At 45.9% G+C, this 27827-nt stretch overlaps 2 protein-coding genes and 2 long non-coding RNA genes across 40 annotated transcripts in view; 2 read left to right on the forward strand and 2 right to left on the reverse strand.

Annotated features, from left to right (window-relative positions):
• Nucleotides 1-11835, forward strand: part of ppfia1 (PTPRF interacting protein alpha 1) — a 97182-nt gene extending 85347 nt beyond the window's left edge. Inside the window, exons 23-31 of the mRNA XM_052502042.1 lie at nucleotides 866-928; nucleotides 3405-3431; nucleotides 5446-5621; nucleotides 6064-6161; nucleotides 8468-8643; nucleotides 8824-8892; nucleotides 9094-9262; nucleotides 9501-9568; nucleotides 10150-11835. Of these exons, the coding sequence (XP_052358002.1) occupies nucleotides 866-928; nucleotides 3405-3431; nucleotides 5446-5621; nucleotides 6064-6161; nucleotides 8468-8643; nucleotides 8824-8892; nucleotides 9094-9262; nucleotides 9501-9559 (837 nt within the window). The 3' untranslated portion in view covers nucleotides 9560-9568; nucleotides 10150-11835. The remainder of the gene's footprint in view (nucleotides 1-865; nucleotides 929-3404; nucleotides 3432-5445; nucleotides 5622-6063; nucleotides 6162-8467; nucleotides 8644-8823; nucleotides 8893-9093; nucleotides 9263-9500; nucleotides 9569-10149) is intronic.
• LOC127918813 (uncharacterized) lies at nucleotides 3658-5233 on the reverse strand. 30 transcript variants are annotated; one of them, XR_008100880.1, is made up of 8 exons: nucleotides 5093-5233; nucleotides 4967-5050; nucleotides 4757-4924; nucleotides 4527-4652; nucleotides 4358-4397; nucleotides 4113-4154; nucleotides 4022-4063; nucleotides 3663-3886 (listed from the first exon to the last, which is right to left on the reverse strand). It is a non-coding gene; the product is annotated as an uncharacterized LOC127918813 (long non-coding RNA). The 30 variants fall into 30 exon arrangements; XR_008100873.1 differs by having other exon boundaries at nucleotides 5135-5218; XR_008100876.1 differs by having other exon boundaries at nucleotides 4527-4610; nucleotides 4799-4924; nucleotides 4967-5114.
• A 9506-nt stretch (nucleotides 11836-21341) lies between the features above and the next one.
• On the forward strand, nucleotides 21342-23164 carry LOC127918819 (uncharacterized). 3 transcript variants are annotated; one of them, XR_008100908.1, is made up of 4 exons: nucleotides 21342-22449; nucleotides 22552-22704; nucleotides 22777-22878; nucleotides 23032-23164. It is a non-coding gene; the product is annotated as an uncharacterized LOC127918819 (long non-coding RNA). The 3 variants fall into 3 exon arrangements; XR_008100909.1 differs by lacking the exon at nucleotides 23032-23164 and having other exon boundaries at nucleotides 22777-22972; XR_008100910.1 differs by lacking the exon at nucleotides 21342-22449 and having other exon boundaries at nucleotides 22538-22704.
• The window catches only part of LOC127918818 (LIM domain only protein 7-like), a 58054-nt gene continuing 53207 nt past the window's right edge, over nucleotides 22981-27827 (reverse strand). For 5 of the 6 annotated variants that reach the window (XM_052502053.1, XM_052502052.1, XM_052502048.1 and 2 more), the window contains exon 3: nucleotides 22981-27116. In XM_052502053.1, the coding sequence (XP_052358013.1) occupies nucleotides 25442-27116 (1675 nt within the window). In that variant the 3' untranslated portion in view covers nucleotides 22981-25441. The remainder of the gene's footprint in view (nucleotides 27117-27827) is intronic. The other variant, XM_052502051.1, reaches the window with a different exon arrangement.

Raw genomic sequence — 27827 nt, forward strand, 5'->3', positions numbered from 1 at the left:
GCCTCCCTCTCTTCACTCTCCTCTCCCTCCTCCTCCCTCTCCTCACACCCCTGCCTCCCTCTCTTCACTCTCCTCTCCTCCTCCTCCCTCTCCTCACACCCCTGCCTCCTCTCTTCACTCTCCTGCCTCCCTCCTCCTCCCTCTCCTCCCTCCTGCCTCCCTCTCTACACTCTCCTCTCCCTCCTCCCTCTCCTCACACCCCTGCCTCCCTCTCTTCACTCTCCTCACACCCCTGCCTCCCTCTCTTCACTCTCCTCTCCCTCCTCCTCCCTCTCCTCACACCCCTGCCTCCCTCTCTTCACTCTCCTCTCCCTCCTCCTCCCTCTCCTCACACCCCTGCCTCCCTCTCTTCACTCTCCTCTCCCTCCTCCTCCCTCTCCTCACACCCCTGCCTCCCTCTCTTCACTCTCCTCTCCCTCCTCCTCCCTCTCCTCACACCCCTGCCTCCCTCCTCTCCTCCCTCCTCCTCTCCCCTCCTCCCTCTCTTCACTCCCCTGCCTCCCTCTCTTCACTCTCCTCTCCCTCCTCCTCCCTCTCCTCACACCCCTGCCTCCCTCTCTTCACTCTCCTCTCCCTCCTCCTCCCTCTCCTCACACCCCTGCCTCCCTCTCTTCACTCTCCTCTCCCTCCTCCTCCCTCTCCTCACACCCCTGCCTCCCTCTCTTCACTCTCCTCTCCCTCCTCCTCCCTCTCCTCACACCCCTGCCTCCCTCTCTTCACTCTCCTCTCTCTCCTCCTCCCTCTCCTCACACCCCTGCCTCCCTCTCTTCACTCTCCTCTCCCTCCTCCTCCCTCTCCTCTCCCTCCTCCCTTTCCTCTCACACGCTTGCATCACTGGTGACTCTTGGGGTTGTCACATGATCAGTCCACGGGGAACGTGTGGGTCACGCACGAAGAGTTGGAGTGCCTTGCGGCCACGCCCTCCACGGTTAGTCTCCCCAAGCCATTGGGCAGTCACTGGCGCAGGCGACTGGTAGTGATCTGGTTGGTAGTTGGGTGTTACTCCCTGTGTGTACTTTTCTCACGGCCCTGTTTGTCCATGTCTGTATCTTGGTTTGGGCTTTTGGTGTCAGTACGTGTGTTTCTGTGTGTCTGTCAGTTTGGTTGAAGGCTAAGTTCAGTACTGACTTAGCTTTTGAACAGAAATGACTGGTTAACATTAGATTTGTCTTGTCTTGTCTTTATGTTTCAGGCCTTGTTGCATTACAACCTGTAATTTTAAATGGATTTATTTGGATTTCATGTAATGGACATACACAAAATAGTCCAAACTGGTGAAGTGACATTTAAAAAATAACATGTTTCAAATGTAAAATGTAAATAAATTAAAGGGAAAAGTGATGAGTGCATATCTATTCACCCCTAAATAAGATCTGGTGCAACCAATTACCTTCAGGAGTCACATCATTTGTTAGATTGCACACAGGTGGACTTTTATTTTAAGTGTCACATGATCTGTCACATGATCTCAGTGTATATATACCGCTGTTCTGAAAAGCCCCAGAGTCTGCAACACCACTAAGCAAGGGGAACCATGAAGACCAAGGAGCTCTCCAAACAGGTCAGGGACAAAGTTGTGGAGAAGTACAGCTTAGGTTTGGACTATAAAAAGAAAATATCAGAGACCTTGAACATCCCAAGGAGCACCATTAAATCCATTATTAAAGGATATGACACCACAACAAATCTGCCAAGAGAGGGCAGCCCACCAAAACTCACGGACCAGGCAAGATGGGTATTAATCAGAGAGGTAACAAAGAGAGAGGGCTGCCCACCAAAACTCACGGACCAGGCAAGATGGGCATTAATCAGAGAGGTAACAAAGAGAGCCCACCAAAACTCACAGACCAGGCAAGATGGGCATTAATCAGAGAGGCAACAAAGAGAGAGAGGCTGCCCACCAAAACTCACAGACCAGGCAAGATGGGCATTAATCAGAGAGGCAAGATGGGCATTAACAAAGACCAGGCAAGATGGGCATTAATCAGAGAGAGGGCTGCCCACCAAAACTCACAGACCAGGCAAGATGGGCATTAATCAGAGAGGCAACAAAAGAGAGAGGGCTGCCCACCAAAACTCACAGACCAGGCAAGATGGGCATTAATCAGAGAGGCAACAAAGCATTAATCAGAGAGGGCTGCCCACCAAAACTCACAGACCAGGCAAGATGGGCATTAATCAGAGAGGCAACAAAAGAGAGGGCTGCCCACCAAAACTCACAGACCAGGCAAGATGGGCATTAATCAGAGAGCAACAAAGGGCTGCCCACCAAAACTCACAGACCAGGCAAGATGGGCATTAATCTGTCCACAGACCAGGCAAGCAACAAAGAGAGGGCTGCCCACCAAAACTCACAGACCAGGCAAGATGGGCATTTAAGGACCACAAAGAGAGGGCTGCCCAAAACTCACAGACCAGGCAAGATGTTCAGGCAACAAAAGTGGGAGACTCCCAAAACATATGGAAGAAGGTACTCTGGTCAGATGAGACTAAAATGTAGCTTTTTGGCCATAAAGGAAACCGCTGTCTGGCGCAAACCCTAAACACCTCATCACCCCGAGAATACCACCCCCACAGTGAAGCATGGTGGTGGCAGCATGTGGTTTAAGGGGAAAAATTTAAATGTATTGGAATGACCTTGTCAAAGCCCAAACCTCAATCCAATTGAGAATCTGTGGTTTGACTTAAAGATTGCTGTACACCAGCGGAACACCATCCAACTTGAAGGATCGGGGGCAGTTTTACCTTGAAGAATGGGCAAAAATCCCAGTGGCTAGATGTGCCAAGCTTATAGAGACATACCCCAAGAGACTTGCAGCTGTAATTTCTGCAAAGGGTGGCTTTGGGGGGGTGAACAGTGATGCACGCTCAAGTTTTCAGTTTTTTTTGTCTTGTTTGTTTCACAAGAAAAACATATTTTGCATCTTCAAAGTAGTAGGCATAAATCTAATGATACAAGGGCTGCCCCCAAAAAAAAAAATCAATTTTAATTCCAGGTTGTTAGGCAACGACATAGGAAAAATGCCAAAGGGGTGAATACTTTCGCAGGCCCCTGTATGTCAAGTTATAAAACTGTATTTCATTTAAACACTTTTGCTCAATGCTATATTTACAGTCCTGTTTCAACCTGGGATTTACTAATACATGTGGTACAATGGATGCTTCACCGGGTCAAATAGTGGTATTAGTTCCTATTAAAATGAATTCTAGATCAATCCCAGGTTCATTGACAACGGGACGCCAATGTAGCCTAAAGCATGAGCTGTTGGTTGCATGTCCAGTTGGCTTAACATTAACACTGGTTAAGTAGCATGTTGATGTTGAGCTGCCGAACCCAGCACTGACACAGTCACTAACTCTAACCCGCTTCTCTTCTCTCACCATGCTAACCATGCTAACAACAGGAGGATGACGAGGGCAGCTGGGCCCAGGTTTGCACACCCCTGTCTGTCTCTTTTCTCTGGCTGTGGTAGACGACGAGGACATTTCACCTTATTTCAGTTGGACAGATAGTTTTTTGTTTCCTTGCACGGATACTCTGACAACAGTATGGCTCTTGGTCTCTGTTACTTTAGTCAGCTGCACATTTAACCTGCATGCAAATCTGGAGGTATCGGAGACGGAGGATATTGCAGCGAGAATAATGTAGTTATACACATTGTGATAAGGCTTCTTCATCAAACTCTTGTGGTGGCAGACAGACATCGACTCAGATGTCCTGTTTAGGAGCCACAGACGGGACAGGAGAGATTTATTATAATCCTCTGCTGTTTAGAAGTTGTTTACAGTTGGGCTACTTCCTTCCCCTCCCACCTATCAACACACACATCAGTCTAGTTCTCTGACCTCCCACCTATCAACACACACATCAGTCTAGTTCTCTGACCTCCCACTGTATTTCTCATCCTACCTACCTCAGAACACACAAATCAGTCTAGACCTCCCATTAAAAGAACAGACAATCAGTCTAGTTCTCTGACCTCCCACCTATCAGAAACACACATCAGTCTAGTTCTCTGACCTCCCACCTATCAGAACACACACATCAGTCTAGTTCTCTGACCTCCCACCTATCAGAACACACACATCAGTCTCAGTTCTAGTTTTCTGACCTCCCACCTATCAGAACACACAAATCAGTCTAGTTCTCTGACCTCCCACCTATCAGAACACACACAAGGCTTCTTCATCAAACTCTTGTGGTGGCAGACTGTTTATCAGTCTAGTTCTCTGACCTCCCACCTCAGAACCACCTGACCTCAGACACACATCAGTCAGTTCTCTGTCCCACCTATCAGAACACACACAGTCTACTGACCTCCCACCTATCAGAACACACAAATTCTAGTTCTCTGACCTCCCACCTATCAGAACACACATCAGTCTAGTTCTCTGACCTCCCACCTATCAGAACACACACAAAGTTCTCTGACCTCAGTCTAGTTCTCTGACCTCCCACCTATCAGAACACCAAATCAGTCAGTTCTCTGACCTCCCAATCACACAAATCAGTCTAGTTCTCTGACCTCCCACCTATCAGAACACACACATCAGTCTAGTTCTCTGACCTCCCACCTATCAGAACACACACATCAGTCTAGTTCTCTGACCTCCCACCTATCAGAACACACACATCAGTCTAGTTCTCTGACCTCCCACCTATCAGAACACACAAATCAGTCTAGTTCTCTGAACAGAACACACTCAGTCTAGTTCTCTGACCTCCCACATCACACAATCAGTCTAGTTCTCTGACCTCCCACCTATCAGAACACACAAATCAGTCTAGTTCTCTGACCTCCCACCTATCAGAACACACAAATCAGTCTAGTTCTCTGACCTCCCACCTATCAGAACACACAAATCAGTCTAGTTCTCTGACCTCCCACCTATCAGAACACACAAATCAGTCTAGTTCTCTGACCTCCCACCTATCAGAACACACACATCAGTCTAGTTCTCTGACCTCCCACCTATCAGAACACACAAATCAGTCTAGTTCTCTGACCTCCCACCTATCAGAACACACAAATCAGTCTAGTTCTCTGACCTCCCACCTATCAGAACACACACATCAGTCTAGTTCTCTGACCTCCCACCTATCAGAACACACACATCAGTCTAGTTCTCTGACCTCCCACCTATCAGAACACACAAATCAGTCTAGTTCTCTGACCTCCCACCTATCAGAACACACAAATCAGTATATTTCTCTCACTGGCCCTAGTTCTGATCTGTGGTCGTAGCTGCTCTTAAACCTGCTGTAACTTACACACAGACATGAGCGTACAGACACGTGCACACTCATGATTTTAATGGGGTGATTTCCATCACTTTCCCAGCTAGCCTTTTTCTTTCATAGCGATGGTAGCCATTCCCCACTAACTTTTGACTCTTCAATATACTCCAAACACTGACCAAGCCCCTGTCCCTCCCTCCCCACAGACGCTGGCATATGGAGACATGAACCATGAGTGGATTGGTAACGAGTGGCTGCCCAGCCTGGGTCTGCCCCAGTACCGGTCCTACTTCATGGAGTCCCTGGTAGACGCACGCATGCTGGACCACCTCACCAAGAAGGACATGAGGGGACAGCTTAAAATGGTGGACAGTTTCCACAGGTAAAAAGCTTCAACAATGGTGGACAGTTTCCACAGGTATTAGGAACCAAAATGGTGGACAGTTTCCACAGGTATTAGGAACCAAAATGGTGGACAGTTTCCACAGGTATTAGGAACCAAAATGGTGGACAGTTTCCACAGGTATTAGGAACCAAAATGGTGGACAGTTTCCACAGGTATTAGGAACCAAAATGGTGGACAGTTTCCACAGGTATTAGGAACCAAAATGGTGGACAGTTTCCATAGGTATTAGGAACCAAAGTGGTGGACAGCTTCTACAGGTATTAGGAACCAAAATGGTTTACAGTTTCCATAGTTAATGGCCAAAATAAATGGTGGACAGTTCCCACTAATTAAGGGCCAAAATGGTGCCATGGACAACTAGGGATGTTAATTTTGTTTCTGTCTAAATGTTTAACCAGTCAATGTGTCTGTGTAACAGGAACAGTTTCCAGTGTGGGGTGATGTGTCTGAGGAGACTGAACTATGACAGGAAGGAGCTGGAGAGGAGGCGTGACGAGACCCAGCTGGAGCTGCAAGGTAACAGCTGGGATAACGGTGAGAGAAAAGGACAGTCGACCGAAGGGAGAAATGACCACACTGTTAAGATTCACTCATCATTTAGTAGCTAGCAACGCTAAGCTAATAACGCTATGGGAGAATCTGAATTGTCAGCAACGCTAAGCTAATAACACTATGGGAGAATCTGAAGTGTCAGCAACGCTAAGCTAATAACGCTATGGGAGAATCTGAAGTGTCAGCTACGCTAAGCTAATAACACTATGGGAGAATCTGAAGTGTCAGCTACGCTAAGCTAATAACGCTATGGGAGAATCTGAAGTGTCAGCAACGCTAAGCTAATAACACTATGGGAGAATCTGAAGTGTAAGCTACGCTGAGCTAATAACGCTATGGGAGAATCTGAAGTGTCAGCAACGCTAAGCTAATAACACTATGAGAGAATCTGAAGTGTCAGCTACGCTAAGCTAATAACACTATGGGAGAATCTGAAGTGTCAGCTACGCTAAGCTAATAACGCTATGGGAGAATCTGAAGTGTCAGCAACGCTAAGCTAATAACGCTATGGGAGAATCTGAAGTGTCAGCTACGCTAAGCTAATAACACTATGGGAGAATCTGAAGTGTCAGCAACGCTAAGCTAATAACACTATGGGAGAATCTGAAGTGTCAGCTACGCTAAGCTAATAACGCTATGGGAGAATCTGAAGTGTCAGCAACGCTAAGCTAATAACACTATGGGAGAATCTGAAGTGTCAGCTACGCTAAGCTAATAACACTATGAGAGAATCTGAAGTGTCAGCTACGCTAAGCTAATAACACTGATGGGAGAATCTGAAGTGTCAGCTACGCTAAGCTAATAACACTGATGGGAGAATCTGAAGTGTCAGTCTAAGCTAATAACGCTGGGAGCTAATAACACTATGAGAGAATCTGAAGTGTCAGTTACGCTAAGCTAATAACACTATGAGAGAATCTGAAGTGTCAGCTACGCTAAGCTAATAACACTATGGGAGAATCTGAAGTGTCAGCTACGCTAAGCTAATAACACTATGGGAGAATCTGAAGTGTCAGCTACGCTAAGCTAATAACACTATGGGAGAATCTGAAGTGTCAGCTACGCTAAGCTAATAACACTATGGGAGAATCTGAAGTGTCAGCTACGCTAAGCTAATAACACTATGGGAGAATCTGAAGTGTCAGCAACGCTAAGCTAATAACACTATGGGAGAATCTGAAGTGTCAGCTACGCTAAGCTAATAACACTATGGGAGAATCTGAAGTGTCAGCTACGCTAAGCTAATAACACTATGGGAGAATCTGAAGTGTCAGCTACGCTAAGCTAATAACACTATGGGAGAATCTGAAGTGTCAGCTACGCTAAGCTAATAACACTATGGGAGAATCTGAAGTGTCAGCTACGCTAAGCTAATAACACTATGGGAGAATCTGAAGTGTCAGCTACGCTAAGCTAATAACGCTATGGGAGAATCTAGTGGGTTCAGCCACGCTAAGCATACGGAGAATGTATGTCACACATGCTGCTAATAACACTATGGGAGAATCTGAAGTGTCAGCTACGCTAAATGCTAATATACATTATGGGAGAATCTGAAGTGTCAGCTACGCTAAGATAATAACACTACGGGAGAATCTGAAGTGTCAGCTACGCTAAGATAATAACACTACGGGAGAATCTGAAGTGTCAGCTACGCTAAGCTAATAACACTACGGGAGAATCTGAAGTGTCAGCTACGCTAAGCTAATAACACTATGGGAGAATCTGAAGTGTCAGCTACGCTAAGCTAATAACACTATGGGAGAATCTGAAGTGTCAGTTACGCTAAGCTAATAACACTATGGGAGAATCTGAAGTGTCAGTTACGCTAAGCTAATAATACTATGGGAGAATCTGAAGTGTCAGTTACGCTAAGCTAATAATACTATGGGAGAATCTGAAGTGTCAGCTACGCTAAGCTAATAACACTATGGGAGAATCTGAAGTGTGCAGTATTTTTCCTTCTATTGCGTCCATATACACATTTAGAAATGATAGGTTTGTTTGTACATTGGATTTCTTTGGACTTTTCCTCCGGATTTATTTCCTGATCATATCTATGTTTTTTCTAACACATAGAGGAATACTTCCCAGCTCTACTACACTGGGGGGGTGGGGGCAACAAAATGTCAACTTAATTTCAGTCCTTCCTGATTTTTAAACATTTTTCTCACAGAGAAATTATTTTGACTGTCTCTTTGGATGTGTTCCCTGATCATTCCCCAAACGTTTCTGTACCAACTGGTTACCATTTTGTGTACCCTGAGCAGACGTGCTGGTGTGGAGCAACGAGCGTGTGATCAGCTGGGTACAGGCCATGGGGCTGAAGGAGTACAGTAACAACCTGCTGGAGAGCGGTGTGCACGGAGCCCTGCTGGCCCTGGATGAAACCTTCGACCACAACGCCCTGGCCCTGCTGCTGCAGATCCCCACGCAGAACACACAGGTAGGGACACACACACACACACACACTACCAGCATTGGTGGGTGGCGGGGAACCACCCTGGCAGTCAAACGGCGCTCCCAGCTGAGACGTCAGCTCTCGTCTCCTCCACTCCGAAGAGAGAGGAGACTCTCATTCATCGACTGTCTCTTCCTCTGTCTCTCCCTCCTTCCTGTGTTTTAGGCGAGAGCGGCTCTGGAGAGTGAGTACAACAGTCTACTGTCCATCGGTACAGAGAGGAGACTGGATGAGGTGAGACACACACATATGATGGACCACACACACACTTTCTGAAGCTCACTCACTCACTCGCGCGCACTCACACACACTTGTTAAATCGTACACACACACACACACACACACACACACACACACACTTTCTAAATCACTCCTCCATGTATATCCACATCCTTATCTCCTTCCTGCTTCCTCCTCTCTCTGAATCTCTTCCAGGAGGACGATAACAACTTCCGGCGCGCCCCCTCCTGGAGGAAGAAGTTCCGGCCCAAAGACGCACGGGGGATGTCCCCGGGCTCAGCCGACACCCTGCCCGCCAACTTCAGACTGACCAATAGCAACGCAGCGTCCCCCTCCGCGCAGCCCAAAAGGAGTCACATGGACGGTAGGACAAGGGGGTGGGTCCACGGGGGAATGAGGGCTCGTTGTGTCTGTGTGTTATTAGGCATGGCACCGCTGCGGCTTTATCTCGGTCTTGTTACGGAGACCGATACACAACATGCTGTCAACAATGGGTTCATGTTTTCCCAGCTCTAGTGTGTGTGGTGGGTGTGTTATGCTGGAGATTGTGAGTGACTAACTAACAGCATGTTTCTGCATGTGGTTTTGCTGTGGGGATGTAGGGAGTCAGTCTGCAATACAGAGGCTGGACACTGCCACAGTCAGGACATACTCCTGCTAACACAACACAGTAAGTTTACACACACACACACACACACACAGACAGACACAGACACAGACACAGACACAGACACAGACACAGACACAGACACAGACACAGACACAGACACAGACACACAGACACACACAGACACACACACAGACACACACACAGACACAGACACACACACAGACACAGACACAGACACACACAGACACACACAGACACACACAGACACACACAGACAGACACAGACACACACAGACACACACAGACACACACAGACACACACAGACACAGACACACACACACTTCACAGTGGATCTCTTCTGTACAAGCAGCTTCTTGTGCCTCTGTGGTCTTGGCTATATTAATGCATGTCTACGCTCCTCTCCTCCTCTATTCTACTCCTCTGTCATCTTCATCTGCTGCTTTTCTGTCTCTCTCTTTCTCTCTCTCTTTCTCTCTCTCTCTCTTTTTCTGCCTCTCTCTACCTCTCTCTGTCTGCCTCTCTACCTCTCTCTGTGTGCCTCTCTCTACCTCTCTGTCTGTCTGCCTCGCTCTCTTTCTCTCTGTCTACCTCTGTCTCTTTCTCTCTCCTCTTGTCTTAGTTGATCCTCATTATTTCTATAGGTGACTGCTGGTTGGAGGATGAGGGGTGAGTCCCCCACCCCATCAGGAGCAGCTGCTGACCCTGCAAGGACACAGAGTTTTATTGTTATCACAGCGATAAAAGAAGTAGCAACCACATCACCAATCTCCGTACTAGAGGGCCCGTGTCCTAGATGTATCAATCTTTATAGTTCTATTTATGTTAGCAAGCTGGTGGGACATGATTTTAGATTTGTTATGTATCTATCTGTTACTTCACCCGTCTCTCCCGGGCTAAATGGAAATGTCCCTATTTTCAAAAATACTGTTCCAACTGTGTCCTTATCAAGGTTAACTCTCAGATGTAACTGAATGTTTTTAGATGGTCTGGAGTTTGTATATTTTTTCAACAGACATTATCTAATCATTTTATATATATATACATATATATATATATATATATATATATATTCCTGATCTTGTATTGACCAGATGTATGTTTTTATTTCTCTGTCCTCTGTTGTTTTTAATAATTGAACTGATGATCAAGTGACTTAAATAAGTGACTTTGTATCTGAATTGGACCCCATTTCCCTTCGACCCCATTTCCCTTCGACCCCATTTCCCTTCGACCCCCAGCCTGTTATCTTCAAGCGTATCCATGGTGATTATTTGTAAATGCAGCTCTTATAGGACAATGAGAATATGTGAATATCAGAAATATTGCTGGAGTTCTGACTGACATTGTTTCACCCACTGCTACAACGCTGTGGTCGCTAAGCACCGGGCGGACCGTAACCACAACAAGGCCCTAGGTAACTGTGACGACAGGTGACACGTGAAACAACTCTCTTTGTTTTTTTTCCTGTGAAACCAAACCTGTAGAAAGACTGAAACAAAAGCCATAAACAGTAGTGACGACCAGGGCTGTTTTCAGATGCATCGCTTGGTAAGAGACCGTTCCACTGTGTAGGATCTCCCATTCTCCAGTCAACCTCGCATGCCCAAACTCTCCATTCCTCTTTTCCTCCTTCTCCTCCTCATCCCTCTCTTTTCCCTGCCTTCCCCCTGGAGCGCGCTAACGGGAGGCCAGACGTGCGTGAAGATCAACTGGCTTGTACCTGAGCCGACAGCGTGGCGGCTCCACTATCGACGGACCAAGTCCACTGTGGTCTAAACTGATCCCAGCGACTAGCTTACTCACCCGAGGTGGAGCGATCTACCCACAAACCTTTAACCAACTCTTTTTTACTACGGACACTTCTAATCCAGCCTGATGGGAGGTTTTTTCTTACCTTATTTTCTCTGGCTGTCTTATTTATTCGTCATCTCCGTCGTGTTTGTTGCTTTCTCAGTTTGATTTTTAGGAGTTGCCATTTTTTTTAAAGCTGTTTCTGAGTGTTTTAACACAGGTTGCCGTGGCAATACTTTTTCAAGACAAATAATGTCACGGAAGCAAAGACTTCCTGTCCACATTAGTTATGTTATTCCCTTTGTGATTTAGTCATTTTATAATGCACAATGCAAATGCTGATATTATTATTATTTTTAAAATCTTCAGTTTTCCCCATTTTATTCTCCTGCTCTGGTAACAAAATGATGTACAGTCTGAGTACTTAACTATTTTATCACAGTATTATTTATGGATTTACTTTCAATAAAATACTGAAACTTATTTTCCACTGCCAATAAAAAGCTGAAGTGTTTGTGTTCTCTTGCCTTAACACGTGGTTCTGAACACGACTGTAAAGACTAGAAACACCTTCCAGTGACTCGGTTAGGGTTTGTACAGTTGTATGACTGTATGTCCTGTCGAGGGTTCCTCTGATAACTTTGATTACACATGATGACGAGGGTTCCTCTGATAACTTTGATTACACATGATGACGAGGGTTCCTCTGATAACTTTGATAAGACATGATGACGAGGGTTCCCCTGCTAACTTTGATTAGACATGATGATGAGGGTTCCCCTGCTAACTTTGATAAGACATGATGACGAGGGTTCCTCTGATAACTTTGATTAGACATGATGACGAGGGTCCCCCTGCTAACTTTGATTAGACATGATGACGAGGGTTCCCCTGCTAACTTTGATAAGACATGATGATGAGGGTTCCCCCTAACTTTGATTAGACATGATGATGAGGGTCCCCCTGCTAACTTTGATTAGACATGATGACGAGGGTTCCCCTGCTAACTTTGATTAGACATGATGACGAGGGTTCCCCTGCTAACTTTGATTAGACATGATGACGAGGGTTCCTCTGATAACTTTGATTAGACATGATCGAGGGTTCCCCTGCTAACTTTGATTAGACATGATGACGAGGGTTCCCCTGCTAACTTTGATTAGACATGATGACGAGGGTTCCTCTGCTAACTTTGATTAGACATGATGACGAGGGTTCCCCTGCTAACTTTGATTAGACATGATGACGAGGGTTCCTCTGCTAACTTTGATTAGACATGATGACGAGGGTTCCTCTGATAACTTTGATAAGACATGATGACGAGGGTTCCCCTGCTAACTTTGATTAGACATGATGACGAGGGTTCCCTGCTAACTTTGATTAGACATGATGACGAGGGTTCCCCTGCTAACTTTGATTAGACATGATGACGAGGGTTCCTCTGCTAACTTTGATTAGACATGATGACGAGGGTTCCCCTGCTAACTTTGATTAGACATGATGACGAGGGTTCCCCCTGCTAACTTTGATTAGACATGATGACGAGGGTTCCCCTGCTAACTTTGATTAGACATGATGACGAGGGTTCCCCTGCTAACTTTGATTAGACATGATGACGAGGGTTCCCCTGCTAACTTTGATTAGACATGATGACGAGGGTTCCCCTGCTAACTTTGATTAGACATGATGACGAGGGTTCCCCTGCTAACTTTGATTAGACATGATGACGAGGGTTCCCCTGCTAACTTTGATTAGACATGATGACGAGGGTTCCCCTGCTAACTTTGATTAGACATGATGACGAGGGTTCCCCTGCTAACTTTGATTAGACATGATGACGAGGGTTCCCCTGCTAACTTTGATAAGACATGATGACGAGGGTTCCCCTGCTAACTTTGATTAGACATGATGACGAGGGTTCCCCTGCTAACTTTGATTAGACATGATGATGAGGGTTCCCCTGCTAACTTTGATTAGACATGATGACGAGGGTTCCCCTGCTAACTTTGATTAGACATGATGACGAGGGTTCCCCTGCTAACTTTGATTAGACATGATGACGAGGGTCCCCCTGCTAACTTTGATTAGACATGATGACGTGGGTTCCCCTGCTAACTTTGATAAGACATGATGACGAGGGTCCCCCTGCTAACTTTGATTAGACATGATGACGAGGGTTCCCCTGCTAACTTTGATTAGACATGATGTCGAGGGTTCCTCTGATAACTTTGATTAGACATGATGATGGGTCCCCCTGCTAACTTTGATTAGACATGATGACGTGGGTTCCCCCTGCTAACTTTGATTAGACATGATGACGAGGGTTCCCCTGCTAACTTTGATTAGACATGATGATGGGTCCCCCTGCTAACTTTGATTAGACATGATGACGAGGGTTCCCCTGCTAACTTTGATTAGACATGATGATGGGTCCCCCTGCTAACTTTGATTAGACATGATGACGTGGGTTCCCCCTGCTAACTTTGATTAGACATGATGACGTGGGTTCCCCTGCTAACTTTGATTAGACATGATGACGAGGGAGGACATGATCCCCTGCTAACTTTGATTAGACATGATGACGAGGGTTCCCCTGCTAACTTTGATTAAGACATGATGATGAGGGTTCCCCTGCTAACTTTGATAAGACATGATGATGGGTTCCCCTGCTAACTTTGATTAGACATGATGACGTGGGTTCCCCCTGCTAACTTTGATTAGACATGATGATGGGTCCCCCTGCTAACTTTGATTAGACATGATGACGAGGGTTCCCCTGCTAACTTTGATTAGACATGATGATGGGTCCCCCTGCTAACTTTGATTAGACATGATGACGTGGGTTCCCCTGCTAACTTTGATTACACATGATGACGAGGGTTCCCCTGCTAACTTTGATAAGACATGATGACGAGGGTTCCCCTGCTAACTTTGATAAGACATGATGATGAGGGGTCCCCCTGCTAACTTTGATTAGACATGATGACGTGGGTTCCCCCTGCTAACTTTGATTACACATGATGATGGGTCCCCTGCTAACTTTGATTAGACATGATGACGAGGGTTCCCCTGCTAACTTTGATTAGACATGATGATGAGGGGTCCCCTGCTAACTTTGATAAGACATGATGATGGGTCCCCTGCTAACTTTGATTAGACATGATGATGAGGGTCCCCTGCTAACTTTGATTAGACATGATGATGGGTCCCCCTGCTAACTTTGATTAGACATGATGACGAGGGTTCCCCTGCTAACTTTGATTAGACATGATGACGAGGGTTCCCCTGCTAACTTTGATTAGACATGATGTCGAGGGTCCCCCTGCTAACTTTGATTAGACATGATGACGAGGGTTCCCCTGCTAACTTTGATTAGACATGATGACGAGGGTTCCTCTGATAACTTTGATTAGACATGATGACGAGGGTTCCCCTGCTAACTTTGATAAGACATGATGACGAGGGTCCCCTGATAACTTTGATTAGACATGATGATGGGTCCCCCTGCTAACTTTGATTAGACATGATGATGAGGGTTCCCCTGCTAACTTTGATTAGACATGATGACGAGGGTTCCCCCTGCTAACTTTGATTAGACATGATGACGAGGGTTCCTCTGATAACTTTGATTAGACATGATGATGGGTCCCCCTGCTAACTTTGATTAGACATGATGACGAGGGTTCCCCCTGCTAACTTTGATTAGACATGATGACGAGGGTTCCTCTGATAACTTTGATTAGACATGATGATGGGTCCCCCTGCTAACTTTGATTAGACATGATGACGTGGGTTCCCCCTGCTAACTTTGATTAGACATGATGATGGGTCCCCCTGCTAACTTTGATTAGACATGATGATGAGGGTTCCCCTGCTAACTTTGATTAGACATGATGATGAGGGTTCCCCTGCTAACTTTGATAAGACATGATGATGAGGGTTCCCCTGCTAACTTTGATTAGACATGATGATGGGTCCCCTGCTAACTTTGATAAGACATGATGATGGGTTCCCCTGCTAACTTTGATAAGACATGATGATGATTAGACATGGTGGGTTCCCCTGCTAACTTTGATTAGACATGATGATGGGTTCCCCTGCTAACTTTGATTAGACATGATGACGTGGGTTCCCCTGCTAACTTTGATTAGACATGATGATGGGTCCCCCTGCTAACTTTGATTAGACATGATGACGAGGGTTCCCCTGCTAACTTTGATTAGACATGATGACGAGGGTTCCCCTGCTAACTTTGATTAGACATGATGATGAGGGTCCCCCTGCTAACTTTGATTAGACATGATGACGTGGGTTCCCCCTGCTAACTTTGATTAGACATGATGACGAGGGTTCCCCTGCTAACTTTGATTACACATGATGACGAGGGTTCCCCTGCTAACTTTGATAAGACATGATGACGAGGGTTCCCCTGCTAACTTTGATAAGACATGATGACGAGGGTTCCCCTGCTAACTTTGATAAGACATGATGATGAGGGGTCCCCCTGCTAACTTTGATAAGACATGATGATGGGTCCCCCTGCTAACTTTGATAAGACATGATGATGAGGGGTCCCCCTGCTAACTTTGATAAGACATGGTGATGAGGGGTCCCCCTGCTAACTTTGATAAGACATGATGACGAGGGTTCCCCTGCTAACTTTGATAAGACATGATGATGAGGGTTCCCCTGCTAACTTTGATAAGACATGATGATGAGGGTTCCCCTGCTAACTTTGATTAGACATGATGACGAGGGTTCCCCTGCTAACTTTGATAAGACATGATGATGGGTCCCCCTGCTAACTTTGATAAGACATGATGATGAGGGGTCCCCCTGCTAACTTTGATAAGACATGATGATGAGGGGTCCCCCTGCTAACTTTGATAAGACATGATGATGAGGGTTCCCCTGCTAACTTTGATTAGACATGATGACGAGGGTTCCCCTGCTAACTTTGATTAGACATGATGATGAGGGGTTCCCCTGCTAACTTTGATAAGACATGATGATGAGGGGTCCCCCTGCTAACTTTGATTAGACATGATGACGAGGGTTCCCCCTGCTAACTTTGATTACACATGATGACGAGGGTCCCCCTGCTAACTTTGATAAGACATGATGATGAGGGTTCCCCCTGCTAACTTTGATAAGACATGATGATGGGTCCCCCTGCTAACTTTGATAAGACATGATGATGAGGGGTCCCCCTGCTAACTTTGATTAGACATGATGACGAGGGTTCCCCTGCTAACTTTGATAAGACATGATGACGAGGGTTCCCCTGCTAACTTTGATTAGACATGATGACGAGGGTTCCCCTGCTAACTTTGATAAGACATGATGACGAGGGTTCCCCTGCTAACTTTGATAAGACATGATGATGAGGGTTCCCCTGCTAACTTTGATTAGACATGATGACGAGGGTTCCCCTGCTAACTTTGATAAGACATGATGACGAGGGTTCCCCTGCTAACTTTGATAAGACATGATGATGAGGGGTCCCCCTGCTAACTTTGATAAGACATGATGATGGGTCCCCCTGCTAACTTTGATAAGACATGATGATGAGGGGTCCCCCTGCTAACTTTGATAAGACATGATGATGGGTCCCCCTGCTAACTTTGATAAGACATGATGATGGGTCCCCCTGCTAACTTTGATAAGACATGATGGGTCCCCCTGCTAACTTTGATAAGACATGATGATGAGGGGTCCCCCTGCTAACTTTGATAAGACATGATGATGGGTCCCCCTGCTAACTTTGATAAGACATGATGATGGGTCCCCCTGCTAACTTTGATAAGACATGATGATGGGTCCCCCTGCTAACTTTGATAAGACATGATGATGGGTCCCCCTGCTAACTTTGATAAGACATGATGATGAGGGGTCCCCCTGCTAACTTTGATAAGACATGATGATGAGGGGTCCCCCTGCTAACTTTGATTAGACATGATGACGAGGGGTTCCCCTGCTAACTTTGATTAGACATGATGACGAGGGTTCCCCTGCTAACTTTGATAAGACATGATGACGAGGGTTCCCCTGCTAACTTTGTTTACACATGATGACGAGGGTTCCCCTGATAACTTTGATTAGACGTGATGACGAGGGTTCCCCTGATAACTTTGATTAGACGTGATGACGAGGGTTCCCCTGCTAACTTTGTTTAGACATGATGACGAGGGTTCCCCTGCTAACTTTGTTTAGACATGATGACGAGGGTTCCCCTGCTAACTTTGATTAGACATGATGACGAGGGTTCCCCTGCTAACTTTGATTAGACATGATGACGTGGGTTCCCCTGCTAACTTTGATTACACATGATGATGGGTCCCCCTGCTAACTTTGATTAGACATGATGACGAGGGTTCCCCTGCTAACTTTGATTAGACATGATGACGAGGGTCCCCCTGCTAACTTTGATTAGACATGATGACGAGGGTCCCCCTGCTAACTTTGATTAGACATGATGACGAGGGTTCCCCTGCTAACTTTGATTAGACATGATGACGAGGGTTCCCCTGCTAACTTTGATTAGACATGATGACGAGGGTTCCCCTGCTAACTTTGTTTAGACATGATGACGAGGGTTCCCCTGCTAACTTTGTTTAGACATGATGACGAGGGTTCCCCTGCTAATTTTGATTAGACATGATGACGAGGGTTCCCCTGCTAACTTTGTTTAGACATGATGACGAGGGTTCCCCTGCTAATTTTGATTAGACATGATGACGAGGGTTCCCCTGCTAACTTTTGACATAGACATGATGATGAGGGTTCCCCTGCTAACTTTGATAAGACATGATGATGGGTTCCCCTGACTAACTTTGATTAGACATGATGACGAGGGTCCCCCTGCTAACTTTGATTAGACATGATGATGAGGGTTCCCCTGCTAACTTTGATTAGACATGATGATGATTAGGGTTCCCCTGCTAACTTTGATTAGACATGATGATGAGGGTTCCCCTGCTAACTTTGATTAGACATGATGACGAGGGTTCCCCTGCTAACTTTGATAAGACATGATGATGGGTTCCCCTGCTAACTTTGATTAGACATAAGACATGATGATGAGGGTTCCCCTGCTAACTTTGATAAGACATGATGATGGGTTCCTCTGCTAACTTTGATAAGACATGATGACGAGGGTTCCCCTGCTAACTTTGATTAGACATGATGACGAGGGTTCCCCTGCTAACTTTGATAAGACATGATGACGAGGGTTCCCCTGCTAACTTTGATTAGACATGATGACGAGGGTTCCCCTGCTAACTTTGATAAGACATGATGACGAGGGTTCCCCTGCTAACTTTGATAAGACATGATGACGAGGGTTCCCCTGCTAACTTTGATTAGACATGATGACGAGGGTTCCCCTGCTAACTTTGATAAGACATGATGACGAGGGTTCCCCTGCTAACTTTGATAAGACATGATGATGAGGGGTCCCCCTGCTAACTTTGATAAGACATGATGATGGGTCCCCCTGCTAACTTTGATAAGACATGATGATGAGGGTCCCCCTGCTAACTTTGATAAGACATGATGATGAGGGGTCCCCCTGCTAACTTTGATAAGACATGATGATGAGGGGTCCCCCTGCTAACTTTGATAAGACATGATGATGAGGGGTCCCCCTGCTAACTTTGATAAGACATGATGATGAGGGGTCCCCCTGCTAACTTTGATAAGACATGATGATGAGGGGTCCCCCTGCTAACTTTGATTAGACATGATGAGGGGTCCCCTGCTAACTTTGATAAGACATGATGACGTGGGTTCCTCTGATAACTTTGATAAGACATGATGATGGGTTCCCCTGCTAACTTTGATAAGACATGATGATCAGGGTCCCCTGCTAACTTTGATAAGACATGATGATGAGGGGTCCCCCTGCTAACTTTGATAAGACATGATGATGAGGGTTCCCCTGCTAACTTTGTTTAGACATGATGACGAGGGTTCCCCTGCTAACTTTGATTAGACATGATGACGAGGGTTCCCCTGCTAACTTTGATAAGACATGATGACGAGGTTCCCCTGCTAACTTTGTTTAGACATGATGACGAGGGTTCCCCTGCTAACTTTGATTAGACATGATGACGAGGGTTCCCCTGCTAACTTTGATTAGACATGATGACGAGGGTTCCCCTGCTAACTTTGTTTACACATGATGACGAGGGTTCCCCTGATAACTTTGTTTAACATGATGACGAGGGTTTAACTTTGATTGACATGATGACGAGGGTTCCCCTGCTAACTTTGATTAGACATGATGACGAGGGTTCCCCTGATAACTTTGATTAGACATGATGACGAGGGTTCCCCTGCTAACTTTGTTTAGACATGATGACGAGGGTTCCCCTGCTAACTTTGATTAGACATGATGACGAGGGTTCCCCTGCTAACTTTGATTAGACATGATGACGAGGGGTCCCCCTGCTAACTTTGATTAGACATGATGACGAGGGTTCCCCTGCTAACTTTGATTAGACATGATGACGAGGGTTCCCCTGCTAACTTTGATTAGACATGATGACGAGGGTTCCCCTGCTAACTTTGATTAGACATGATGACGAGGGTTCCCCTGCTAACTTTGTTTAGACATGATGACGAGGGTTCCCCTGCTAACTTTGTTTAGACATGATGACGAGGGTTCCCCTGCTAACTTTGATTAGACATGATGACGAGGGTTCCCCTGATTAGACATGATGACGAGGGTTCCCCTGCTAACTTTGTTTAGACATGATGACGAGGGTTCCCCTGCTAACTTTGATTAGACATGATGACGAGGGTTCCCCTGCTAACTTTGATTAGACATGATGACGAGGGTTCCCCTGCTAACTTTGATTAGACATGATGACGAGGGTTCCCCTGCTAACTTTGATTAGACATGATGACGAGGGTTCCCCTGCTAACTTTGATTAGACATGATGACGAGGGTTCCCCTGCTAACTTTGATTAGACATGATGATGGGTCCCCCTGCTAACTTTGATTAGACATGATGACGAGGGTTCCCCTGCTAACTTTGATTAGACATGATGACGAGGGTTCCCCCCTTTGATTAGACATGATGACGAGGGTTTGCTAACTTTGATTAGACATGATGACGAGGGTCCCCCCCCATGATGACGAGGGTCCCCCTAACTTTGATTAGACATGATGACGAGGGTTCCCCTGCTAACTTTGATTAGACATGATGACGAGGGTTCCCCTGCTAACTTTGATTAGACATGATGACGAGGGTTCCCTGCTAACTTTGATTAGACATGATGACGAGGGTTCCCCTGCTAACTTTGTTTAGACATGATGACGAGGGTTCCCTGCTAACTTTGTTTAGACATGATGACGAGGGTTCCCCTGCTAACTTTGATTAGACATGATGACGAGGGTTCCCCTGCTAACTTTGTTTAGACATGATGACGAGGGTTCCCCTGCTAACTTTGATTAGACATGATGACGAGGGTTCCCCTGCTAACTTTGTTTAGACATGATGACGAGGGTTCCCCTGCTAACTTTGTTTAGACATGATGACGAGGGTTCCCCTGCTAACTTTGATTAGACATGATGACGAGGGTTCCCCTGCTAACTTTGTTTAGACATGATGACGAGGGTTCCCCTGCTAACTTTGATTAGACATGATGACGAGGGTTCCCCTGCTAACTTTGTTTAGACATGATGACGAGGGTTCCCCTGCTAACTTTGTTTAGACATGATGACGAGGGTTCCCCTGCTAACTTTGATTAGACATGATGACGAGGGTTCCCCTGCTAACTTTGATTAGACATGATGACGAGGGTTCCCCTGCTAACTTTTTGATTAGACATGATTGAGAGGTTCCCCTGCTAACTTTGTTTAGACATGATGACGAGGGTTCCCCTGCTAACTTTGATTAGACATGATGACGAGGGTTCCCCTGCTAACTTTGATTAGACATGATGACGAGGGTTCCCCTGCTAACTTTGTTTTAGACATGATTGACATGAGGGTTCCCCTGCTAACTTTTTGATTAGACATGATGACGTGGGTTCCCCTGCTAACTTTGATTAGACATGATGACGAGGGTTCCCCTGCTAACTTTGATTAGACATAATGACGAGGGTTCCCCTGCTAACTTTGATTAGACATGATGACGAGGGTTCCCCTGCTAACTTTGATTAGACATGATGACGAGGATTCCCCTACTAACTTTGATTAGACATGAAGGGGAAGAAAATACAGAAATATTGTAATTTGTGGCTCACAGGGTTGAAATATTCTGGTAACTTTACTTAAATGTCCCATGTTTCCTCCAGAAATCCTGGTTGGACGATTCCAGATTTCTTGTTTATTTCTGGGAATTTGAGGAAAGTTACTGGGATTTCACAACCCTGGTCGCTCAGCTGGCGCTTGGCAATGTCAACTTTTTATTTGGAAATTATATTTGTCAAAGGGGTTGCAAGGAAATGTAGATTTTTTTTTTGAGCCGTGTGTTTGCAGCCCGATTCACAAAGCCCTCGTAAATTTCACAGTGAACATGAAAGTAACGAGTGACCGATGATCTTTATAATTGCAATGAGCTTTCATCAAGATCTCTTTCTGTGGTTGAAGAGGCCATCTAGTGGCAAATGATGTGGTCATAACCTTTCAATACAGCCTAAAATAGCCATTTCACTTCAGCCAAATATTGTTTCAAATCAATTACTCTATGAAACAACTGCATTGTTTTATGGTGTAAAAATGTAAATATTTTTCCTCTTTAGTTCCTTGTACCAGTTTGGCACCTATAGTTATTGTTTGGGCCAAACCTTCCTACTGAACAATTCATGACTCCTTCATTTCTGTTCCAACCCGAGCGGGAAGAATGTCTGAGCCTTTGCATGGTGCTTCAATTGTAAAAGACAAGATGACATGATTTCACAAATAACGAGCATCTTCTGGTGTGACTGGTAATGGGTCTTTATTTTATTGTTTTATGCAAATGTCATTTGATTTTGAAGATACAGAGGAATGTATATGAACACTTTATTAACATGGAATAGCTATCGTTTGGTTTTAAAATGTGTCCAGTGTCCAGATCTGTATCTGTTGCAGTATGATTATATAAAAGAGAAGAACTGTGCAATTAAAAAAATACAGGTATCATTGTCCGGAAAGACACATTTCAGTTTAATGCATTCAGTTGTACAGGTATCATTGTCCTGAAAGACACATTTCAGTTGAATGCATTCAGTTGTACAGGTATCATTGTCCGGAAAGACACATTTCAGTTGAATGCATTCAGTTGTACAGGTATCATTGTCCGGAAAGACACATTTCAGTTGAATGCATTCAGTTGTACAGGTATCATTGTCCGGAAAGACACATTTCAGTTGAATGCATTCAGTTGTACAGGTATCATTGTCCAGGAATGCATTCAGTTGACAGGTATCATTTCCGGAAAGTTGAATGCATTCAGTTGTACAGGTATCATTGTCCTGAAAGACACATTTCAGTTGAATGCATTCAGTTGTACAGGTATCATTGTCCGGAAAGACACATTTCAGTTGAATGCATTCAGTTGTACAGGTATCATTGTCGGGAAAGACACATTTCAGTTGAATGCATTCAGTTGTACAGGTATCATTGTCGGGAAAGACACATTTCAGTTGAATGCATTCAGTTGTACAGGTATCATTGTCGGGAAAGACACATTTCAGTTGAATGCATTCAGTTGTACAGGTATCCCCCCTTTTCTTTCTCTAAATGGCTAGTAAAGCAAACAAGAATTGTCTGTTTTAAAAATCCAGAGACAAGTATTGTTTTTAAACAAGGCCTACTTTAGATCACATCAAACACCAACCCTGAATTCATTCATAGTCAATTCTGATGTACAATGTTGTGGCCATTTTAGATATATATATATATTTATAACATCTACTAGTGTTTATGGCTGGTTGCAGTGTTCATTGTGCTACAGCGGATAGAGGAAGAGATGCAGTGTCACAGAATATTTAATATTTTATTTAACAAGTCAAGTCAATTAATAAGAACAAATTATTATTTACAATGGCAGCCGACACCGGCCAAACCCAGACGACGCTGGGCAGATTGTGCGCCGCCCTATGGGACTCACAATCCCGGTCGGGTTGTGATACAGCCTGGATTCAAATCAGGGTGTCTGTAGTAACAAGGAGCCAGATCTCTCGCAGGATAAATGAATCTGAAGCATTCGTTTAGAAGTCCAGTTGTGGGTGAAGTTGAAGCTCGATGAAACTTGGCTGACATTCTGCTAATTCTCGCATCGATGAAACATTCGATCTCAATGCAGTTTTCTGTTCCCAAATCTAAAATCTGTAGTGAACAGAGTGGACTAAGTTTTGTAGACTTGACTAAACGTTTTTTTTTTTTTAATTGCATTATTTAGGAGATCAAGGACGAATTGAGTTACTGCACGCGCACACTTCACAGAGTAGGCATTCCATAACGGAAATATGCAAATACCTGCTAGACCGCGCTTGGCTCTGCTACCTGCAAGATGTCGCTGTGTCGTGTGGTTGCAGTCTTGTGAGCTTCGACACAACTTTGCTGTTTTGTACAGAATGTTTTCTCTATCTCTTTCTTCCATGCACTCTTCTATAAAAACAACAGAGCCTTGCATGAGGGCCCGCTGATCCGGAGGACTGGGAGACATCACTCTCCGAGGCTTACATAAGGCTTTCAAACGGGTCAACACTCCGTAAGAACGCAGGGCCAAACGGTATTCCAGGCTGGGTCCTCGGGGCACGTGCAGACCAGCTGGGAGGCATCTCTCCTTGTCCCAGTCTGTAATCCCAATGTTTCAAGTTGACTACCATCATTCCTGTTCCCAACCTGCCTCAATAACTACCGCCCTGTAGCGCTCACATCTGTAATCATGAAGTGCTTTGAAAGGCTGTTGGCGACTCACATCAATTCCATCATCCCAGACACCCTGGACCCACTTCAGTTTGGGCCTCCAACAGATCAACAGATCCACAGACGACGCAATCTCTATTTCACTCCACACTGTCCTCTCCCGCCGAGAAACGAGGAATACCTGTGTTCCGCGTCCACATTACTGAGAACTTAACATGGTCCTCTCACACCAGCACAGTCATGAAGAAGGTGTGACAGTGCCTCTTTCCCCTTCAGAGACTGAAGAGATTTGGCCCCTCAGATCCTCAGGAACTTTTACAGGTGTACCATCGAAAGCCTCCTGACTGGTTGTATCACCGCCTGGTTTGGCAACTGCTCCGTCCACGACCGCAAGGCCCTAGAGAGGGTGGTGCGGACGGCCATCCAGTACATTTATGCCCGAAAAACTGCCAAGGACTCCAGCCGCCTGAGCCATGGACTGTTCTATCTGCTCCTGTCCGGCAGGCGGTACCGGAGCATCGAGTCGTGGACCAACGGGCTCCGAAATATACTTAACAAAAACGCAACATGCAACAATTCCAACCATTTTACTGAGTGACAGCTCATACGAGAAAATCTGTCAATTTAAATAAATTAATGTGGTCTTAATCTATGGATTTCACACGACTGGGAATACAGATCAGCACTTTTAAATGGGCCTCAGGATCTCGTCGCAGTATTTTTGAACATTCAAATTGCCAATCGATAAAATGCAATTGTGTCCGTAGCTTTTGCCTGCCCATACCATAACCCCACTGCCACCATGGGGCACTCTGTTCACAACGTTGACATCAGCAAACCGCTCTCCCACACAACGCCATACACGTACGTGGTCTGCGGATGTGAGGCCAGTTGGATGTACTGCCAAAATGTCTAAAACGACATTGGAGCCGGTTTACGGTAGAGAAATTAACATGAAACTCTGCCAACAGCTCTGGTGGACATTCCTGCAGTCAGCATACCAATTGCACACTCCCTTAACTTTAAAAGTTGTAGTAGTTGTGTCACACAACACAATGCCACAGATGTCTAGACTGGCCTTTTATTGTCCCCTGTACAAGGTGCACCTGTGTAATAGTCGTGCTGTTCAATCAGCGTGTTGATATGCCACAGCTGTCAGGTTGATGGGTTATCTTGGTAAAGGAGAAATGCTCACTAACACATTTGTGCACAACATTTGAGAGAAGTACTGTCCCACTGTGTTTCATTTGCTCTCTTAGGAAACAACACTGCTGGTGCATCTCGCTTTTACTTCTGAAAATCTTTTGACTCGTTTCTCACGGAGGTTGACCGTCCACTTTTCAATCACGTAGCAGGAGTCACAGAAGAGCCGTCGGTTCCGTATTCTGACCTCCGCTCCGACCTCCGATGCGCCCAGCAGCTCGGACTTACAGTTGATGCATTTGAAACACGTCAAATGATAAACGAGCCCCAGGGACTCGATGACCATGGCGGCTCCCTCGACCAGCGCCGTGTCACACAACGTACACATTTCCTTGCCACTCACTGTCCTGCTGCTTTCATGCACGGATAGGAATGACTGGGACTTGGGGCCAGTAGAAGGGGAGGGGGAAGAGGAGGAGGAGGAGGGTGAGGGAGAGTGCTGGGACCATGAAGACTGGTTGCTTCCAATCCCGGCTCCTCTGAGGGAGCTCATGGAGAGAGAGGACATAGTGGCTGAGCCGGAATGACCTCCGACCCGGCCGATGTAGCTGTTGAGGCCAGAGTGAGGCCAACTGTAGTTGAGGATGGAGGAGGTGCTCTCCGGTGTCCACGACGAGTGCCAGGAAGAGCAGATGTCCAGGTTGTCGAGAGACTTGCCTTTCCTGATGGGTCCGGTGGCAGGAGGCTTGCTGGTGGAACGCTGGCGGATCCAGCTGTCGTCGTTGCGTAGTCTGACTTTCTTTTTCATCTGCAGGATCTGCTGCGTCTCCAGCTGCACCTTGGGCAGGTTCTGCTGCCTCTCCAGCTGCTCCTTGGGCAGGTTCTGCTGCCTCTCCAGCTGCACCTTGGGCAGGTTCTGCTGCCTCTCCAGCTGCACCTTGGGCAGGTTCTGCTGCCTCTCCAGCTGCACCTTGGGCAGGTTCTGCTGCCTCTCCAGCTGCTCCTTGGGCAGGATCTGCTGCGTCTCCAGCTGCACCTTGGGCAGGATCTGCTGCGTCTCCAGCTGCACCTTGGGCAGGTTCTGCTGCCTCTCCAGCTGCACCTTGGGCAGGTTCTGCTGCGTCTCCAGCTGCACCTTGGGCAGGATCTGCTGCGTCTCCAGCTGCACCTTGGGCAGGATCTGCTGCGTCTCCAGCTGCACCTTGGGCAGGATCTGCTGCGTCTCCAGCTGCACCTTGGGCAGGGTCTGCTGGCCCTTTATCCATGATGCCTCACCCAGCCTGTCACTGCTAGTCACTGTGATCTCTGGTTCCTCCACATGGTCCAGCTCAGGAATGGATTTGGACTTTGCCCTGTCTACTCTGGATGTCTCAGGCTGGACCTGGTCAGTACAGCCATAGGAGTCCCATATCGATAGCTGCTGCTTCTCCCTCTCTCTCTCGCTCTCCTTCTCTCGCTCTCTCTCGCTCTCCTTCTCTCTGCACTGTTGTTCCGCAGCCTCCTGGTGCCCCCTCTCCTCTTCCCTAAAGTCCTCCTTCCTCGTCTGCCACCTCAGCCCCTCCTCCTGTCCCTGTCTCCTTCCCTCTTCCTCCTGCTCCTCTCTCCTCTTCTTCTCCGAGGTGTTTCTCTGTAGTACGACTTCTTCAGTGACATCCACCATGACGTGTCTCCTCAGTGCTTGTATTATGAAGTGCTTCCTCATGTGTTTCTCACAGTAGTAGACAGAGCAGGTCAGACAAAGCTTCATGGCTCTGCGCTCAGAGCAGATGTCACATGGTTCTCCTGGTCTGGTTATTGATTGGGAAAAGAAAAGAAGGAATGACCTACTAATCAAATACATGGATCAATAAAACATATGTTAGATTTACTACACATTCTATCAACTACATGAATCAATAAAACATATGTTAGATTTACTACACATTCTATCAGGATCATGTAGATCCTCCCACAATGCAACAGGATGAAGTTGAAGAGCAACTGCGGAAACTTGCAGTCGACACTTCATGACCTTAGATCACATGATTTTTTTTGTCAAGTTCATCAATTCGACATTCAGTCAGACAATTCTTATCCCCAGAATGGAAAACACTTTGAAAGACTTGACAAAAGTGATCCGCCCAGAATCGGCACACAGAGAATCTGAGCATGTGCTGGGGTGGGCTTCACTCTGCTAACCGTGGTAGCTACAGGAACCAAACAGCAGAGAAGTTTAGAGTCATGCTTCAACGCTCCTAGTTGTTGCAGAAATGTACACTATATATAGCATATTAAAAAAAGTATGTGGACACCCCTTCAAATTTGTATGGATTTGTGCACAACATTTGAGAGAAATAAGCTTTTTGTTCATATGGAACATTTCTTGGGTCTTTTATTTCAGCTCATGAAACATGGGACCAACACTTTACATGTGTGTTGCGCTTATATTTTTATTCAGTATATAATAACCTTGTTCTGTTTCACTACAATATGCATAATTTAATATGTTATTATATGGA

This window comes from Oncorhynchus keta, unplaced genomic scaffold (genome assembly GCF_023373465.1).
Source record: "Oncorhynchus keta strain PuntledgeMale-10-30-2019 unplaced genomic scaffold, Oket_V2 Un_contig_1495_pilon_pilon, whole genome shotgun sequence".
In the NCBI taxonomy this organism is placed as follows: Eukaryota; Metazoa; Chordata; class Actinopteri; order Salmoniformes; family Salmonidae; genus Oncorhynchus; species Oncorhynchus keta.